This window comes from Hippopotamus amphibius, chromosome X (genome assembly GCF_030028045.1).
Source record: "Hippopotamus amphibius kiboko isolate mHipAmp2 chromosome X, mHipAmp2.hap2, whole genome shotgun sequence".
Taxonomy (NCBI): Eukaryota; Metazoa; Chordata; class Mammalia; order Artiodactyla; family Hippopotamidae; genus Hippopotamus; species Hippopotamus amphibius.
In genome coordinates, this window is record NC_080203.1 from 79,623,844 (window position 1) to 79,644,426 (window position 20,583).

Genomic DNA, 20,583 nt, shown 5'->3' on the forward strand with positions numbered 1-20,583 from the left:
TAAAAGTTTATTATATATGATATGAAGTATGAATCTAGTATTTTCTTTGTTCAAATGGCTAATTTTATCTTCATCTGATGTTTTAATGCATGGAAGAGCTAGTCCTCCAAATACCTTTCCCCCCCACTGTTTTCATGGCAGTTTTTGCATGTTTATTTTCCATGCAAACTTTAATATCAGCTTGTCTATCTACATGTAAAAGGTTGTTGCTACTTTTATTGAGATTGTGTTAAATTTATACATTAATTTGGGGAGAATTGACTTCTTTATTACATTGTCATATTATCTAAGAACAAGGGACATCTTTTTATTTATTCAAGTCTATTTTTTATGTTGTTTTCCTTGTATACTTACTGCACATTTGTAATTAAGCTTATTTCTAATGATTTAATTTTCTTTGCTGCTATTGTACATGGGACTTCCTTTACTAATATAATTTCTAACTGGTATTGTTTGTGTATGTGAAGGCTGTTGATTTATGTGTGTTAATTTTATACTTTGATTCCTTACTGAATGCTTCAGTTGTTTTTATTAATTTTATCATTAAGAAAATAATATAACATGGCTAAATTGGATTTATTGCAGAATTGCATCTAGAAATGCAAGATGGTTCAATATTAGGAAATCGACTCGTACACCATTTTAATAGGCCTTACGAAAAACCATGATTATCTCCAAAGATATTGAGAATATCTTCAACAAAATTCAAAACAAATTTTCCTGACTTTAAAAAATTACAATTAGAAATTGATAGATTAGAATTCTTAACATGATAAAACACACACACACACAAGGAGAGAGAGGTGCCTAAGAACTGGAAAACAGAAGGCACACTATTTTTGTTTGCAGATAGTATGACAGTATACCTAAAAATCCATGGTATTGGATAATGTCCACTAATAATTTATTTTGGATTTTCACATAATTATGTATAGGTGATATTTTTCTATAAATTTCTGGTACTATCTTTATCAGGTTTTATTATGAATATCATACTTTTTTATACAAAAAATTACAACCTTTTTCTTTGTTTTCAATGCTCCAGAAAAATTTATGGATCATTGGAACTCTCTGTTCTGTGAATGTTTAGTAGAATTTCCTCTGTAAGTATGTATGTGTGTGTATACACGCATTAGTGTGTACACACATTAGTTCAGTGATAACTTTTTCTGTTTCCACTGTGAAAAATTATCTGCTTTCTACCTCTAATGGGGTCAACCTTGGTAAAATTTCATCTAGCTTTAAAATTTATTAGCACTGAGTTCTGAGTCTCTTATGACATTTAAAATTTCTTCTGTTTTTAAGGAATCTTCATATTGTTTTCCGTGTACATTTCTGCCAACAGTGAATGAAGGTTCTTTTCTCCACGTCTTCACCAACACTTATTTCTTGTCTTTTTGATAATAGACAATGACAGTTGTGAGGTGTTAGCTCATTGTAGTTTTGATTTGCATTTCCTTAATGACTAGTGATGTTGAACATCTTTTCATGTGCCTGTGGCTATCTGTATATCTTCTTTGGAAAAATCTCTATTCTTGTCCTCTATCATTTTTTAAATTGGGTTTTTGGGTTTTCTTAAGTCTAATTGTATGATTTCTTTTTATATTTTGTATATAAAAATATATGTGTGTGTGTATATATATATATATTATCCTTGTTGGATATGTCCGTGTGTGTGTGTGTGTGTGTGTGTGTGTGTGTATACACATTGTTGTACATATATAATTTATATGTATATTCTTGATGGTAATATCATTTGCAAATATCTTCTCACATTCAGTAGGTGGCTTTTCATTTTGTTGATAGTTTCCTTTGCTGTGCAAAAGCTTTGTAAATTGACGTAGTCTCATTTGTTTATTTTTGTTTTTATTTTCTTTGCCCGAGGAGCCATATACTCAAAAATATTACTAAGACTGATGTCAAAGAGCTTACTGCCTATGTTTTCTTCTAGATGTTTTATGGTTTCAGGTCTTACATTTAAGCCTTTATTAATTCATTTTGAGTTTATTTTTGTATATGGTGTGAGAAAGTAGTCCAGTTTGATTCTTTTGCATATAGCTGTCTAGTTTTCCCAAACCATTTATTGGAAAGACAGTCTTTTCCCCATGGTATATTCTTGGTTCCTTTCTCATAGATTAATTGACTATGTAAGTGTGGGTTCATTTCTGGACTCTCTATTCTGTTCCATGATCTATGGGACTGTTTTTGTGCAAGTACCGTACAATTTTTATTACTGTAGCTTTGTAGTATACTTTGAAATCAGGCCATGTAATAACTCTACTTCTGTACTTCTTTCTCAAGATTGTTTTGGCTATTTGGGGTCTTATGTTTCCATACAAATTTTAGAATTATTTGTTCTAGTTTTGTGAAAAATGCCATTTGTATTTTGATAGGGATTTCATTGAATATTACTTATATTACTGTTATTGCTTTCTAGTTTAATTTAATATTGGTGTATGGTTTTATTCTTTTGAATTTATTAAGGTCTGTTTTATGGCACAGAATGTGGTCTATCTTGGTGAACGTTCTGAATGAATTTTAGAAGAATGTGTATTTGCTTCTGTTGGATGAAGTAGTGTATAAATATCAGTTAAATCCAGCTGATTGATAACGCTGTTCAATTCGATTACTTACTGATTTTCTACCTGTTGTATCTGTCAATTATTAATAAAAGGGTGTTGAAGTCTCCAGCGATAATAAAGGATTCATATCCTTGTAGTCCTATCAGTTTTTGCCCCACGTGTTTCGTTGCTTTTTTGTTGGATGCATATCTTTTAAGGTTAGGTATGTATTCTTGGAGAATTAATACTTCTATTTAATGGCCCTCTTTATCCCTGATAATTTCCTTGATCTGAAGTCTGCTTTGTTTGAAATGAATAGAGCTACCTCAGCTTTTTGTTTTAATGTTAGCATTGTATATCTTTCTTTATCCCTTTTAAGTCTATATGTCTGTTTATATTTGAAGTTGGTTTCTTGTAAATAATATATCTTTGAGTCTTGCTTTATAATAAACTCTTGACAGTCTATGTCTTTTCATTGGTGTATTTATACCATTGACAGGTAAAATGATTATTGATATAGTTGGATTAATACCTACCATATTTACTATTCTTTTCTGATCATGGTTCTTCTTCTTCGTTTCTCTTTTCATTTTCCACTCTCCTTCTGCTTTCTCTGGGTTTAATTGAGTATTTTTTATGATTCTATTTTTTCTCTTCTGTTAACATATCAATTATACTTTAAAAAAAAAAAACAACTCTTTTTTAGTGGTTGCCCTTGCATTTGCAATATACATTTACAATTTATCCAAGTCCTCTTACAAATAATACTACTACACTGGTAGTGCCAGTACTTTATAACAGAGTGTTTCTAATTATTCTCTTTAATCCATTATAACATTTTTGTCATTCATTTCATGTCCATAAGCTATAATCACTGAATACATTGTTGCTATTATTTTGAACTTTTACCTCTTAGACCAATTAAGAATAAGAGAAATAGTGTTTTGTTTACCATCATTTATTCCTCCTCAAATACTCATCCTTTCTTTATGTAAATTTGAAATATTGACATATAAGTTTCTCTGTGAAGAACTTCTTTTAACATCTCTTGCAAGGGGGATCTACTGGTGACAGATTTTCTCAATGTTTGTTTATCTGAGAAAGTATTTATTTCTCATTCATCTTTGAAAGGTAATTTCTTTCAGGATGGTCTTTTTTTCTTTTAACACTTTAAATATTTCATTCCACTTGCTTCTTGTTTACATGGTTTCTTGAGAAAAGTTGGAATAATTCTTATCCTGCTCTTCCTTTGGTAAGATGTTTTTTCCTTTTGGCTTCTATCCAGATTTTTTCTTTGTCTTTGATTTTATTCAGTTTGACTATTATATGCCTAGTGTAAATTCTTTTGGTATGTATACTGATTAGTGTTTTCCAAGATTCCCGGATCTGTGGTTTGGTGTTTATTATTAGTTTTGGGAAATTTTCAGTCATTATCGCTTAAGATATTTCTGTTCTTCCCTTTTCTCTTTCTTCTCCTTCTAATATTCCCATTACCTGTATGTTACACCTTTTATTATTGTCCCACAGTTCTTGGATATTCTGTTCCTTCTCTTTCTTTCTTTCTTTTTTTTTCCCTCTTTGCATTTTAGTTTTGGAAGTTTCTGCTGACATTTCTTCAGGTTCACTGATTATTTTCTCAGCTGTGTCGATCAAAGGAATTCTTCATTTCTGTTATGGTGTTTTTGATTTCTAAAATTTCCTTTAAATTCTTTCTGAAAGCTTTTATCTCTTTGCTTACATTAATCCAACTCCTTTTTAAAATGTTGTCCACTTTATCCATTACAGTCCTTAGTATATTAATCATAGTTGTTTTAAATTCCTAGTTTGATAATTCTAAATTATCTTCCCTACCTGAGTTTGATTCTGATGCTTTCTGTGTTTCTTAAAACTTTGTCTTTTAGTGTTTTCTTGTAATTTTTGTTGCAATCCCGACATGATGGGTAAAAGGTGCTGAGGTAAATGGGTCTTTAGTGTGAGGTTTTATTTATCTGGCTAGAGTATAGCCTGTGTTTTTTATTTGCTGTAACTGTAGGTGTCAGAGGCTAAACTTACCTCTGGTGTCCTTGTTTTTATTTCCTCTCTTGCCTTTTGTTTTCCCTACAGACTTCTTAAATATTGTTTGAGAAGAATAGTTCTTTTAGTCATATTCCCTTTTTATTATCCAGGAAGCCCATTGGTAATGTTCTATAATTCTACAGTTATGTCTCAGTATTTTAGTGAACCTGTGCTTCTGGCCTGTGACCTTCAGAAGTATTGCTCAGTTTTGTTTCAGTTTTCCCCTTTAGAAGAGACAGGAAGCCATTTCAGTTTTGGAGTTGGGAATTTCCCCTTTCCCTAGGTCAGTTAAGCTCTGGTAAATTAGTTTCTCTTGAGGATAGGCCTTATTAAGAAGGCCTTATTAGGAAATGCTCTGTGCATATTTTTTAAATGGCTAATTTTCTTATCCCCTTCTCAGAATTACATTAACATGAGAGAATTTGTCTCAGATCTTCACTGTGAGAACCTGATAGGGCTCCTGGAGGTAAAACTCATGAAAGCTTGGGAGTCCCCTAGGACTGGGCCTACTTAAAATTTTTAACTCTCAAACTTGTCCACACTGAGACTTGAGCAATTTGCCATTTGCACATTGGATTTTCCTAGCCCTGTGCTGTTTCCCAAGGAGTTTTCTGCTCTTGGGCTTCTGCTCTATAAGTTTCTTTTTTTTTCTATAAGTTGTGATTCTCTGTATCTGCCTGTCTGTTTCTTCAGTTTGCCCTATGACCTCAGTTCTCTGATGGCTAAGAGGAGTTGACTTTCAGTTTGTTCCATTTTTTTTCTGTGTGAATGAAAGAGGAGGCTTCCAAGCTACTTACATACCTAACTGGAAAGCAAGGAAGTTTTTGAGAACTCAAAGACATGTTTGTTGTAAAGTTTTCAGCTTTTGAAAATTGGTTAGAGTAATAGTCTTTTAATTAATGCACTTGACTTTTAAAGTGGTAAAATGTAAGATCTTGTGAAACATTGGTTTTTCTCATTTTTTTCTTCTAAAATAGATCCTAAGTGCCCAGGAGATGTTGATTTTCATAATAGTGACTGGGACATTAAGACAATCACCAGCTCCTTGAAATTCTACCTGAGGTATGTCTAATTTGATTTGGAACATTGCTTTTCAGAATTGATGAAATTTGTCTGGATGGAGATTAGAGTTAATGTGGTCCAAGTTTTGGGAGGTTGGATAGTATTGCTAAAGAAAACAAGAGTGAAAAGAAATTTCTGTCAAAGAAGAATGTGCATTAGGAGACTTTTTTAAATTTGGGAATTTAAGCAAGGGAAGCATCAAAATAATAGAATTATTATTGAAATATGGCTTTTTTGAAGAAAATTGACTTTGAAAAAGATTATTTAAAAATCATGACCTTGGGCTTCCCTGGTGGCACAGTGGTTAAGAATCCACTTGCCAATGCAGGGGACACGGGTTCGATCCCTGGTCCAGGAAGATCTCACATGCCACGGAGTAACTAAGCCCATGCGCTATAGCTGCTGAGCCTGCACTCTAGAGCCTTCAAACACAACTACTGATCTCATGTGCTGCAGCTACTGAAGCCCATGCGCCTAGAGCCCATGCTGCGCAACAAGGGAAGCCACCACAATGAGAAGCCTGTGCACTGCAATGAAGAGTAGCCCCTGCTCTCCACAACTACAGAAAGCCTGTGCACAGCAATGAAGAGCCAACGCAGCCAGTAAAATAAATAAATAAATAAATAAATAAATAAATAAATAAATAAATAAATAAATTTAAAAAGTAAAATAAAATTAAAAGAATAAAAATCATGCCCTTAAAATAATTGAAGTTTTGCCATTGTGCACAGAATGATGTCACAATGAGCTCGCTAGTAAAATCAGGAGTTGTGACAGTTCAAGGCTGTTAACATGTTTTGGTGGATAATAACCATTTTAAAACATTAAATTGCATTGACACAAACATAATTTGTGTATTCATATGTCTTCTGTTATAATGGAAATAAAACCCCCAAAAATACAACCATAGAAATGTTAGAACTGAATGAAGTGGTGGCAGTAGGGAAAATAAATTAATGTATGAGCAAAATTTGGATCTGTACAGTGATGGTGAATATATCATTCAGTTTATTGGTATAAGTTTATATTACATAAAAATATTTGTGACATATAGACTTTTAAAACTCATTGATTTCTTACCATTTTCTGTGTCCCATGTTATGCACCATATTTTATGTGGTAAAATGTCTTCTTTTCAATTATTGTACTCTTTAGACATTAAGATAAGTACTTAAGCTATGGGAAATGTTATTAATCCAAAATAGATTGAGTCCCAGATATTGCTATTAAATGACCTTCTGCTGTAGCATCATCTTAGAACTTTAAGTAAATGTGAATGCTCTTTCCAAGAGTATTTCTCCTGCATATGCAAAGAAGAAAAGCACTATTACACTAAAGGTAGTATACTATCCCCTAACACTAAAGATAGGTATTACCGTTCTCATTTTACAAATGAATAAATTAAGTCATATACCCTCCCCCATTAAGTAATATTCATGATCACAGCTCATATTATTTGAACCAAAGCATCTCTGACTTTAAGGTTACTAGTATTGGCGCATCTCATTCCCCTATTCCCCACCTCCCAGGGGCTGTGGCCTTCTTGGAGTCACTTGGATAATTTAGTAAAGACAGAACAATCAGCTATGCACACTTTCAGGAGACTTGTGATGACGAGAATAGTGCAGGTAAATGACTCTATGTCTCTAGCCTCCTTAAAAGGAATTAGTTTTTTTCAGACATTAATATAGGGTAAGTCCCTCCCACATTACGTCTTTCTCAGCTCATCCCATAATAAGCAGTTTAGCCCTTTTGAAAGAGGAGAAGATTGAGTCTGAAAGTTTGAGTGGCCAGTACCCCCAATAAGAGATAAGAGATATTTATTCTTAAGTGTCTTATCCATGAATATTTAATATATACTAGCCAGTCAACACCCTTTAGATTTCTCAAATGTGTCAGTATTTTCAGAGTGAACCTCCTCCATCTGTGTTCTAGGCACCTAGCTCACCCCTTGTCTCCAACATTTCTAGAAAATTACTCTAAAAACCATCCCTTCTCTCTTCTGTATCTTTAACCTCTCTCATTCAATAGGTTCTTTCCTCTTGGCATGTAAATATGGTCTAGCATTGCACATCTCTTTGCATTCATTTATTCCACCATTCAGTAAACATTTCCTGACTACCTACTCTATGCCTGGCATGGTGTTTGGCAGTAGGCATAAAGTTGTGAGTAGATATGACCTTAAAAAAGTTATAGTCCAGTGCAGTGAATAAGACAAAAGACAAATAATTATACAAATATAAGTGCTCTGAAGGAAAAGTACAAGGTGCTCTGCAGTCACATAATAGGAAGGCCTGACTTATTCTGGTTTTTAGTTTGAATTGAGGTTTGAATTATAACTTAAAGTCAACTGGGGTGGGGGGGGGGACAGGGAGGCAGTTCCAGACAGAAATAACTTCATATACAAAGGCCTTGAAGCAAGAGGAAGACCCTTTTAAGAAACTACATGTACCAGTGTATGTGGCGTATTGAGTGTAGAGAGGGAGGGAGAGATATATAGGGGCCAGATCATGCAAGACATTTTAGGATAGTTTAAGAATTGGGGTATGAATTTATGTTAAACAGAATCGGAATATATTGAAAGATCTTTAAGCAGGAGGTTAAATGATGAGATTTGCATTTTGCAAACAAATATAGAGAGATGAAATTAGAGAGAGGCAAAATAAGTAGAGGTGGATACCAATTAGCAAGCTATTGCTGTGGTCCCAGAAAGAGATGATGCTTCTGTGTGGACTAGGGAGTAGCAGTGGGGATAGATAGAAATAAGCATATTCAAGAGATTTAGGGAGTAAACTTGGATATGAAGATAGAGGAGAGGGAGATAAAAGAATGACTTCCACATTTCTGGCCCATAAAACCAAATGATGATCATACATTTACTGATTTTGGAAACACAAGAAAATGACTAAATTTGAAGGATATGACAAGTTAGGTTTTGGTTATGTCAAATTTGGGTATCTTTGAAGAAATCAGGGCAAGAATTTTAAGTAGGCAATTTGATACCTAGGAAATATATAGGAATGAAATTCAGAGAAGAATTTTGGGCTTGAGCTAAAAATTTGAGAATCATCAATAGTGTAGATGATAATTGGAGGCGGGTGCTTAGACGAGATTGCCTAGTGAGATATTTCACCCCTTCCCATCCCTAGCTTCAGTGTATGAAGTAATCCACTGTCTCTGCTTCTTAATCTCCCAGTTTACTCTTTAACCCACAGCAATCTGACTTCAGCCCCCTCTGCTCTACTCTACTGCTCTACGCTCTGCTCTACTGAAGCTGCTCTTGCCAGGGTCACCAGTGATTCCCTCAATGCTAAACACAGTGGGCAATTGTCAACCTTTACCTTGTTTGACCTCTTTGTAGCATTTGAAGCTGTTAATAATCCCTTGTTGAAACTTTTTCTTCTTTTGGATTGTGCTAATCCATTGCTTTTAGATTTTCTGTCACCTCTTTGACCATTTTTAGAAGTCCCTTTTGTGGACTTTCTGCGTGGTATTTCCCAGGGCTTGCCTCTCTTTTTACTATACTGGAAGGATGGAAAATTCAAATATCCACCGGAGCCAGGACATGAAAATGACTGAAGTAGACTAATTTTATATTAAACATGTTGCATATAAAACCTTTACTTGCGTAGCAATCCCCTTGTTTATATATAAACAGCAATATTCTTTACTTCCACAAATAACCATATGTGCCCAATATAGATAGATCTTTCAGTGTTTCAATAGAGGCAAACAATATTGATTTTTATGTAAAATACTCAATTTTTTATATTCTGATGACTGATTCAATTCCATTTCTTTTTTTACACTATTGTGGACAGGCAAGAAATGTTGAAAGGCCTCATGTAGCTATTGGCTGCCAATTAGCCATCTTTCCTTGAGCAGTGGTATCTGTTTTCATGGTACTAATCACCCTCCTAGGTTCATGATTTCTACATCTACTTCTGAGATAGAGAAAGGCACTCCATCCATCTTCCTAATAAACATCTGCCTTTAGCTATCTTGGAAACTCCTTGACATAGCATCTCCACTCCCCTCTGAATCAATTTCTAATCTATTCAGTGACCCAACAAGAGTACTCTCTCTGTCACCAACGTACACAATTGTTGAAGGAGCTCTGTCTTTATTGTCTTTCAAATAACTCTCCTCACCTTTTCTATCTCTAATAGCACTATTTTCGTTTAGGCCTTATTATCTCTCACCTAGATTACTACAATAATAGCAGTGGCAAGCAGTATAACATAGTGATTAAGATCATGGTCTTGAGGCAGACTGCTTCTTTCTGCCACGTACTAACTGTGTGGTCTAGGATGAATTATTTAACTTTTCTGAAGCTCAGTTTCTTTACCTATAAAATGGAGATAATAACAATATCTACCTTATAGGGTTGTCATGAGAATTAAATGAGTAAATGTGTGCAAACCACTAGAACAGTGAATAGTTTGCTAGTATTATTATTATCATTAGTAGATTACCTTCTTCCTCTGAGCCATGCACCACTTACTTTTACCACCACACTTGTTCCATTGCATTGCAAATTTTGTATATGGAAATCTCCTCAACTAGACTGTATGGTCCTTGGAGGTTTAGACTATGTCTAATTCATCTGGATCCCTAATACCTGGCACAATGGCAGTCACAAGTAGGTGCTTAGCCAAATTTTCTTTTTTGGCCGCACCACACAGCATGCCAGATCTTAGTTCCCCGACCAGGGGTCGAACCTGTGCCCCCTGCAGTGGAAGTGTAGAGTCTTAACCACTGGACTTCCAGGAAAGTCCCTCAGCCAATATTTTTTGACTAAATAAAGAAACCTATTGGAGCTTAAGTTTCCTTCTCCATTAAACGGGGATTTGAATTGCTGCTTCACCTCACAGGATCTTTGGAAGGATCAAATAGGAGGACAGATGTAAAAGCACTTTGGAAACTAAGGAACTATCAAACTGTAAGGACTTCATAATAGCACTCATAGTGGATCCACTTTGGAATTTTGCAGGACTGGTTTGTGCCTCTTTTCACTTTGGGGAACTAATTGGAGACCCTGCTCAAAGTCTTGAATCATATTTTATGTCTTCTGTTGAATTACTAGCAACTAGGATTTCTCTGACAAAGTTTTAGATGAATAGAGAAATGTATGTAATCATATTGATCTGTGGGGCTGAGAAACTTCAGCCTTACTGCTCACAGAACTGAAAATCTAAGGCCTCTCTATTCCCTACCCAAAGGAACTTACAGTCTTCATTAATTTCAGGAATCTTTCTGAACCTGTCATGACCTATAGACTTCACAAAGAGCTGGTCTCTGCTGCCAGTAAGTATTTGTGTTACTTGGTTAATTGTGTTTTTCTGGCTTCTAACTAATGTTTACAGCAATAAGCCAAGAAGACTGCTTGAGGAAAAATGAGGGAAAAAGCAAACATACACACACATTTTGTCCACTGTCAAATGAGAGTATTCTTATTTGCTAACAAGTGTTGTATTATTTTTTCATACGTCAATGTTAGAGTGAATTGGAGAAAACTCGCTAACGAAGGATGTGACATGTCTGAGGACTTTATTGATTGATTTTGCCTCTTAAATAAGAACAAGAGTACTGGCTCACATTGCCAGGGGACAGCAAAATGGATCCATTACAGTTACTGTTTCAGCCTTTTTTCAGCACTTTGCCTTTTCAAATGCTTTTCAATTGTGTTGTGAAATATTAATCTTTTAGTGCTAACATCACATGTTTTAGATGATAAGACCAATGGTGAGGGTGGAGGGGTACATAGGAAATAAGGCATATAGAATCACTTGAAAAGTTGGCAGCTGAAGAAGCATTAAAAGTTTTGGCTGAGGCCACTGTATGAGTATCCCTTCCTAATTTGATGTGACTTGTCTGCATTATGCCTTGTATGGTATTCAGGAAAAAGATTCAGGGGATTTGTCCTCATAATGAATCTTTGTTGAGCAGCAAGAGAGCTTTGATTTTTACTCTGAGCTCTCTCAGTGATTTTCATAGGAACCCAGAGGCAGCAGCATACCTCCCAGTTCCACAAGGAAAGTGGGTGGCCACTGATTTCCAGCTGGAAGTTTACTTGTGGAATTTTAGAAGCAACTTGCTGTATCCAGAATTCTGACTTGCTCTGAGACAGTCCTAGCTTCTCTACTCATATTTCTTTTCTCTTCTCTCTTCTATTTTCTTCATCTTTCTAGGCCTATATCTTGTTTTTAATCTATGTTTCTATCTTTTAGTCAGTCTCTTTCTCTCCCACCCCTTCATTGTCTTTGTTTATTGGTCTCTCTTTGTCATTGTGTTTCTGTGTCTATATATCTCTCTCTTTTCATCTCTTTGACTCTCTCTGTGTCTCTGATTTTCTGTCTCTGCATGTGCATGTGCACGCACATGTGCGTATGTCTGTGTGTATGTGTATGAGAGTTTGCTTGATCCAGTTGCCCAGAAGGCAAAACTATCTCTCTGTTCTCTCTCAGAGTCTGACAACCTGGATTATCGGCTGGGAGCTATTCACTCCTTGATATATAAGCTACCAGAAAAGAACCGAGAGATGCTGGAACTTCTTATAAGACACTTGGTCAAGTAAGTAACTTCTGGATTTTCAGGAAGAGTTCCTTTTAGAGGGCTGGCCCACATGGTAGCACTGCAGATTAACTATCTGTCAGCTCATTAAGTCCCAGCCCGCAACTGCTTTATCCTGGGCAGTCTGAGTGCTCTTTGAGAAAGGTGATTTTGCCTTTATCCTCATATATGTCCTCCCAGGATCATCATGCATCTTAGTTGAAGGGTTGTCTCAGTTGAGGGGTAACAACAGGTAGAATGGGATGAACACAGGCTTTGCTGTCAGATAAACCTGGTTTCAAATCCCAGCTGTGTAATCTTAGGAAAACCTCTCTTAACTGGTCATCTGTAAAATGAGAGTAGTGTTTCCTACCACATGAGACTGTTTTGTGGATTTGAATGAACACAGGTAAAGTGCATGGCACATAGGAAGTTCTCAAGACATGGGAGTTATAATTATAGTCACCTTCTTTGCTTGGGTGTGGCAGGTAGGAACAGATAGCAGCATTCCACAGAGTAAGTATGGTGATGAGCTCTAAGATGGGTGGGTGTAAGGGACATGTGTGCCCCACTGTGGTGCTTCCTGGCCAGAGGGTTCAACATTGTGAATAAAGATGAATTTACTTGACTCATAGAAGGCTAGCTGCTCTAAGGAAATATTACAGTGCAGCAGAAAGTACTCTGTCAGGAGTCAGCAAACCTGGGTTCTAGTTTCAGTTTTGCTACTAGCTTTCTTGATGACCATGGGCAGGTCACTCAAGGCCACTCCTGGTGTATTAAAAAGTAAATGAGTCAACAAGCTTAGAAAAACTGTGATGCATTTTAAATGTTTGTATTTAACAAAATAAAGCCATCAGCACACTCATAAAATGCATTGATGAGATATTTTAACCTCATTTGGAGAATATCTCAAACACCTAAAATTGAGGCCTTTAGTGAAGGTAGACTCCAGGCTAAATGGCCTTCTTGGCCTCCCTCTGTGATAAATCCTGATCACTCTGCATCTCTGGACCTCAGGTTCCCCTGTGGTATGATAATACCTCTCCAAGATCTGACCAGCTCTGACATTCTAAGTTTTTTATTTTTTAATACGTCTATAACCACTGAGTAGTATAGACACTATTGCAGATAAATAGGCAGAATTAACAAGAGGATGGCTTTTATATTTATTGCCAATGTTTGTAATTTGGGCTAATAGTGATCATTAAAAAGCATTTTCTTTCCAAAAATTTGTTTATGACAATCTCCGTAATGTACAAAAATTAGCACATAGTGTTAATTTGAAGTTGCCCAGGGGAAAAGGACTTTGGGTTCAAGTTTCAGCTCTATTGCTAATTTGCTATGAACCTAAAGAAAGTCCATCCTGTTCTCTGGGCCTCAGTTTGTTCATTTATGATATGAAAGGACTGGAATAGCTAATCTCAAAGGGTTTTTCCAGCTCTGACTTTCTGAGTCTCAATATGTGACATGAGCCAAGGACTCAGTTGAAGATTCTTCTACTAGCAGTTCTACATGCCTCCCTCCACACAAAGCCTGGCCATCTACCTTATTTGAAGAATCCTGCCCCTCAAAATCCCTAGAACAAAAGGAACAATAGACACACACACAAAACAGAACTAGAAAGACAAATACCCTTAAATATGTGAAAAGCTATGCAATTTCAGTTATAATAAGAAAAATGCAACTTAAACCTGCATTGAGATACCATTTATTGGCAAACCCTAAGGCTTAACCACATTCTGTTTATAAGACTTTGAGGCACAGGGACTCCAAAACATTGCTGGTGTTAATGAAATGCAAATACAGACCTAGAGGAGGAGAATTTGGCAATACCAACAAATCTGCCTTTTCAGTTATCCTTTAACCCAGCAATTCCACTTTTAGGCATCTACTCGGAAGATATACCTCCACAAAAATAAAACAATATATGCACAAGGTTTGTCAGTGCAGCGTAGTTTTTAGTAACAAAATATTGGAAATAACACAAATGTCCAACAAAAAGTGACTACTTGTATAAATCATGGTATATTCAAACAATGTGATATTATATAGTCATTAAAAAGGATGAGGAAAATCTGAATTTTGTTTTTGAAATGATTTCCAGATGCATTACAAATTTCCACAGAAAAACTTGTATGCAAATAGGCATAGCAACATTATTCACAGTTGCCCAAAGGTGGAAACAGCCCATATGATCATCAAATGCTGAATGGAAAAATGAAATGTGGTATAAACATACAATGGAACATTATTCAACCATAAAGGAATCAAGTACTAATACATGGATGAGTCTTTTTTTTTTTTAATCTCTTTATTGAAATATAATTGCTTTACACTCTTGTACCAGCTTTTGAGGTACACCAAAGTGAATCAGCTGTATTTATACATATTTCCACATATCTCCTCCCTCCTGTGACTCCCTCCCACCCTCCCTGTCCTGGCCCTCTAAGTCATCACCCATCATCGAGTTGATCTCCCTATGTTATGCAGCAACTTCCCACTAGCTATCTATTTTACATTTGGTAGTGTATATATGTCTGTGCTACTCTCTCATTTCGTCCCAGCTTCCCCTTCGCAACCCCCCCAACCCTCTCTCCTCCAGTCCATTCTCTGCATCTGAATGTTTATTCTTAACCAGTCACTGGGTTAATCAGTACCATTTTATTTTAGATTCCGTATATGTGCGTTAGCATACGGTATTTGTTTTTCTCTTTCTGGCTTACTTTGCTCTGTATGACAGTCTCTAGGTCTATCCACCTCATTACATATAGTTCAATTTCATTCCTTTTACGGCTGAGTAATATTCACTTGTATATATGTGCCACATCTTCTTTATCCATTCATCTGTTGATGGGCATTTAGGTTGCATCCCATGTCCTGGCTATTGTCAATAGTGCTGCAATGAATATTATGGAACATGTGTCTTTTTCGATTATGGTTTTCTCTGGGTATATACCCAGTAGTGGGATTCCTGGATCATATGGTAGTTCTATTTTTATTTTTTTAAGGAACCTCCATACTGTTTTCCATAGTGTCTGTACCAACTTACATTCCCACCAACAGTGCAGGAGAGTTCCCTTTTCTGCACACCCTCTCCAACATTTATTGTTTGTAGATATTTTGATGATGGCCATTCTGACTGGTGTGAGGTGATACCTCATTGCGGCTTTGACTGGCATTTCTCTAATGATTTGTGGTATTCAGCATCTTTTCATGTGTTTGTAGGCCATCTGCATGTCTTCTTTGCAAAAATGTCTATTTAGGTCTTCTGCCCATTTGTGGATTGGGTTATTTGCTTTTTTGGTATTAAGCTGCATGAACTGCTTATATATTTTGGAGATTAATCCTTCATCAGTTGCTTCATTGGCAAGTATTTTCTCCCATTCTGAGGGTTATCTCCTGGTCTTGTTTATGGTTTCTTTCGCTGTGCAAAAGCTTTTAAGTTTCATTAGGTCCCATTTATTTATTCCAGATTTTATTTCCATGATTCTAGGAGGTGGGTGAAAATGGATGTTGCTTTTGATGTATGTCATGGAGTGTTCTTCCTGTGTTTTCCTCTGAGAGTTTTATACTGTCTGGCCTTACATTTAGGTCTTTAATCCATTTTTGGTTTATTTTTGTGTATGGTGTTAGGAAATGTTCCAATTTCATTCTTTTACATGTAACTGTCCAATTTTCCCAGCACCACTTATTGAAGAGGCTGTCTTTTCTCCATTGTATATTCTTGCCTCCTTTGTCAAAGATAAGGTGCACATATATGCTTGGGTTTACCTCGAGGTTCTCTATTCTATTCCATTGATCTACCTTTCTATTTTTGTGCCACTACCATACTGTCTTGATCACTGTGGCCTTGTAGTATAGTTTGAAGTCAGGAAGCCTAATTCCACCAACTCCATCTTTCTTCTCAAGTTTGCTTTGGCTATTCATGGTCTTTTGCGTTTCCATACAAATCGTAAGATTTCTTCTTCTATTTCTGTGAAAAATGCTGTTGGTAATATTTTGTTGATAGGGATTGCGTTGAATCTGTAAATTGCTTTGGGTAACATAGTCATTTTCAGAATGTGGATTCTTCCAATCCAAGGACATGGTATGTCTCTCCGTCTATTTGTATCATCTTTGATTTCTTTCATCAGTGTCTTACAATTTTCTGCATAGGGAACTTTTGCCACCTTAGTTAGGTTTATTCCTAGATATTTTACTCTTTTGGTTGTGATGGCAAATGGGAGAGTTTCCTTAATTTCTCTTTCTGCTTTTTTGTTGTTAGTGTATAGGAATGCAAGAGATTTCTGTGTATTGATTTTGTATCCTGCTACTTTACTAAATTCATCAATTAGTGCTAGCACTTTTCTGGTGGAATCTTTATGGTTTTCTATGTATAATGTCATGTCATCTGCGAAGAGTGACAATTTTACTTCTTTTCCAATTTGGTTTCCTTTCATTTCATTCCTTCTCTGATTGCTGTGGCTAAAACTTCCAAAACTATGTTGAATAATAATAGTGAGAGTGAGCACCCTTGTCTTGTTCCTGTTCTTAGAGGGAATGCTTTCAGTTTTTCACCAGTTTCTTGGCATATAGTTGCTTGTAGTAGTCTCTCATGATGTTTTGTATTTCCGCGGTGTCCGTTGTTACTTCTCCTTTTTCATTTCTTATTCTGTTGATTTGCTTCTTCTCCCTTTTTTTCCTGATGAGTCTGGCTAAGGGTTTATCAATTATGTTTATCTTCTCAAAGAACCAGCTTTTAGTTTTATTTATTTTTGCTATGGTTTCCTTCCTTTCTTTTTCATTTATTTCTGCTCTGATCTTTATGATTTCTTTCCTTCTGCTCACTTTGTGGTTTCTTTGTTCTTCTCTCTCTAGTTGTTTTCGGTGTAAGGTTAGGTTGTTTATTCGATCATTTTCTTGTTTCTTAAGGTAGGACTGTATTGCTATAAACTTCCCTCTTAGAACTGCTTTTGCTGCATCCCATAGGTTTTGGGTTGTTGTGTTTTCGTTGTCATTTGTTTCTAGATATTTTTTGATTTCATCTTTGATTTCTTTAGTGATTTCTTGGTTGTTTAAGAGTGAATTGTTTAGCCTCCATGTGTTTGTATTTTTTGCAGTTTTTTTCCTGTAATTGATATCTAGTCTCATGGTGTTGTGGTCTGAGAAGATGCTTGATATGATTTCAATTTTCTTGAATTTGCTGAGGTTTGATTTGTGACCCAAGATGTGATCTATCCTGGAAAATGTTCCGTGTGCACTTGAGAAGAAAGTGTAGTCTGTCGTTTTTGGATGGAATGTCCTATAAATATCAATTAAGTCGAGATGGTCTAATGTGTCATTTAAAGCTTGTGTGTCCTTATTTATTTTCTGTTTAGATGATCTGTCCATTGATGTAAGTGGGATGTTCAAGTCTCCCACTATTATTGTGTTACTGTCGATGTCCCCTTTTATAGCTGTTATAATTTGCCTTATGTATTAAGGTGCTCCTATATTGGGGGCATAGATATTTACCATTGTGATATGTTCTTCTTGGATGGATCCCTTGATCATTATGTAGTGTCCTTCCTTGTCTCTTTTCATAGTCTTTACTTTCAAGTCTAATTTGTCTGCTATGAGTATTGCTACTCCAGCTTTCTTTTGACTTCCATTTGAATGGAATATCTTTTTCCATCCCTTTCCTTTCAGTCTATATGTGTCCCTTTGTCTGAAGTGGGTTTCTTGCAGGCAGCATATAGAAGGGTCTTGTTTTTGTATCCATTCAGCCAGTCTGTGTCTTTTGGTTGGAGCATTTCATCCATTTACATTTAAAGTGATTATTCACATGTGTGTTCCAATGACCATTTTCTTAATTGTTTTGGGTTTGTATTTGTAGGTGTTTTCCTTTTCTTGTGTTTCCTACTTAGAGAAGTTCCTTTAGCACTTGTTGTAAGGCTGGTTTGGTGGTGCTGAATTCTCTTCACTTTTGCTTGTCTGGAAAGCTTTTGATTTCTCTGTCAAATCTGAATGAGATTCTTGCTGGGTAGAGTATTCTTGGCTGTAGGTGTCTCTCTTTCAGAACTTTCAGTATATCCTGCCATTCCCTTCTGGCCTGCAGAGTTTCTGTAGAAAGGTCAGCTGTTATCCTTATGGGTTTTGCCTTATATGTTATTTGTTGCTTTTCTCTTGCTGCTTTTAATATTTTTTCTTTGTGTTTAATTGTCATTAGTTTGATTAACATGTGTCTTGGTGTATTTCTCCTTGGGTTTATTCTGTATGGGACTCTCTGTGCTTCTTGGACTTGGTTAATTATTTCTTTTCCCATGTTGGGGAAGTTTTCCACTATAACCTCTTCAAATATTTTCTCAGACCCTTTCTTGTTTTCTTCTTCTTCTGGGATGCCTATAATTTGAATGTTGGTACACTTAATGTTATCACTGAGGTCTCTGAGACTGTCTTCTAATCTTCTTATTCTTTTTTCTTTTTCCTGCTCTGTGACAGTTATTTCCCCCATTTTGTCTTCCAACTCACTTATTCGTTCTTCTGCCTCAGTCATTCTGCTGGTTATAGCATCTAGAGTATTTTTAATTTCAGTTATTTTGTTATCCATTGCTTTTTTTTTTTTCTGAGTTCTTATGAACTGTTTCTTGTACTTTCTCTATTTTGTTATCGAGATTTTGTATCATTTTTACTATCATTACTCTAAATTCTTTTTCAGGCATTTTTCCTATTTCGTCTTCATTTATTTGGTCTTGTGGGTTTTTTTCCTGCTCCTTTGCCTGCATGGTGTTTCTTTGTTTCCTCATGGTTGTCCAAACTTTTGGGGTTGCTTGTCCTGGCGATAGAGGTGTTTATAGAAGACTGTCCAAGCCTCAGACTAATGTCCAAGTATTGGATTAAACAAATATTAAGTCTAGGAAACACATACATGTATAAGACACAGAATGACTGAATCCATTAGGACATAAGGGTCTAGAAACACCTGACAGAACCCCAGTGTGCTATCAGATATTCAAAGAGAAACCCAACAGAAATTGTCAACTGAAACAGAACAAATCAGAGAGAAAAGCAAAATCAAACAAGGAAACAAATAACACCTTACACATACAAACATTAATCCAGGGAGATTTTGTAAGCTAGGATCAAATATTGAAAAGAGCCAGAGTACCACCAGAGAGAATGGAGAGTCTCAGAATGTAATTAGACAACTGTACTAAGAACTAAGATAAAGGCACAAACCTAATATTAAATACCAAGGCGGTACATCATCTGGAGAATAGAGCAAGTAGTCTGAGCAGATCGATAGTGTTGCTTATAGGTATGTTAAAATAAAATAAACTAAAAATGGCTGGAAGACAGGGGAACAGAAGAGCGTAATGTGGTTGGAAATATGCAAATAAAAAGAAAGGAATAGAAATGTATAAAAGATAGGGATGAAAGGAAAGTATGAGAGATATATTGTCCATACTACCAAAAACTTAGCTAGATATAGAAGTATATAAAAAGGCAAAGAAAAAAGAATTAAAAATATCATTAAAAAATTATGTTATAAAACTTGTAGATCCCTTAGGGCTAAGATCATATTTAATGAAGAAAAAAAAAAGAGAGGGAAAAAGAAAAAAGAAATCCAGAACTGATCCAAGAATGGACCAGTTCAATAGGAATTGATACTAATATTTCTGTTTCCTTAGCATCTCAGCTATAAGTGTCCGTCTCCTCACCTTGAGTTTTTTTTGCGTTGTTCTGTGACCAGCAGAGGTTCCTTTATTGTTCGTCTGTAAGCGTTGGTGTGTGGGGAGGGAGAGGGTAGAATAGTGGCTCCTTCCCCTGGGAGTGAGTGAGCAGTGGTGCACTGTTGTTTTAGTCGGGTTTGGAGGTGCCTGTCGCAGAGGGACGCCGGTGGCTCAGGCGTAAACAGAAAGTCTTAGAGTTGGGCCTCTCTCGGGTTTTTTTTGTTGTTGTTGTTGTTGTTGTTTTCTCAGCAGCCTCCCTGCTGCCAGCATTCCAAGGGGTTTTAATCTAGCCCTGCCCGAGTACCTGAGGATGCTTGTTATCCCTGAGCGCCTTAGGTGGCCCACGGGCATCTCTCCACTGCCTGTTGCAGAGACGATGAAAGAGAGAGAGAGGCTATGCACGTGGCTCCTCCCCCCCGCCCGTGATCCTGCAGCCTCCAACCGCCATCATGGCCAGGCAGCTCGCAGGGGCAGGCACTCCTCGCCGCAGACCTCTTACCTCCTGTCCTCTTGGTCCATCACCTTACTGGCAACAATGTTTCTCACCCTGAACCAGCTCTCCAGTTCCCACGCTCCTGCTCCCAGACCCTCTGTTTAACAGTGGATCGACATCTCGGTCCGGGAACGCTAAGCTGCGCTGCAGACCCTCCGTATGTTTCTCA

At 36.4% G+C, this 20,583-nt stretch overlaps 1 protein-coding gene across 5 annotated transcripts in view; it reads left to right on the forward strand.

The window, feature by feature from the left end:
• Positions 1-20,583, forward strand: part of OPHN1 (oligophrenin 1) — a 648,185-nt gene that overhangs the window by 435,618 nt on the left and 191,984 nt on the right. For all 5 annotated transcript variants that reach the window (XM_057717522.1, XM_057717521.1, XM_057717520.1 and 2 more), the window contains exons 16-18: positions 5,594-5,678; positions 10,927-10,985; positions 12,146-12,251. In XM_057717522.1, the coding sequence (XP_057573505.1) occupies positions 5,594-5,678; positions 10,927-10,985; positions 12,146-12,251 (250 nt within the window). The remainder of the gene's footprint in view (positions 1-5,593; positions 5,679-10,926; positions 10,986-12,145; positions 12,252-20,583) is intronic.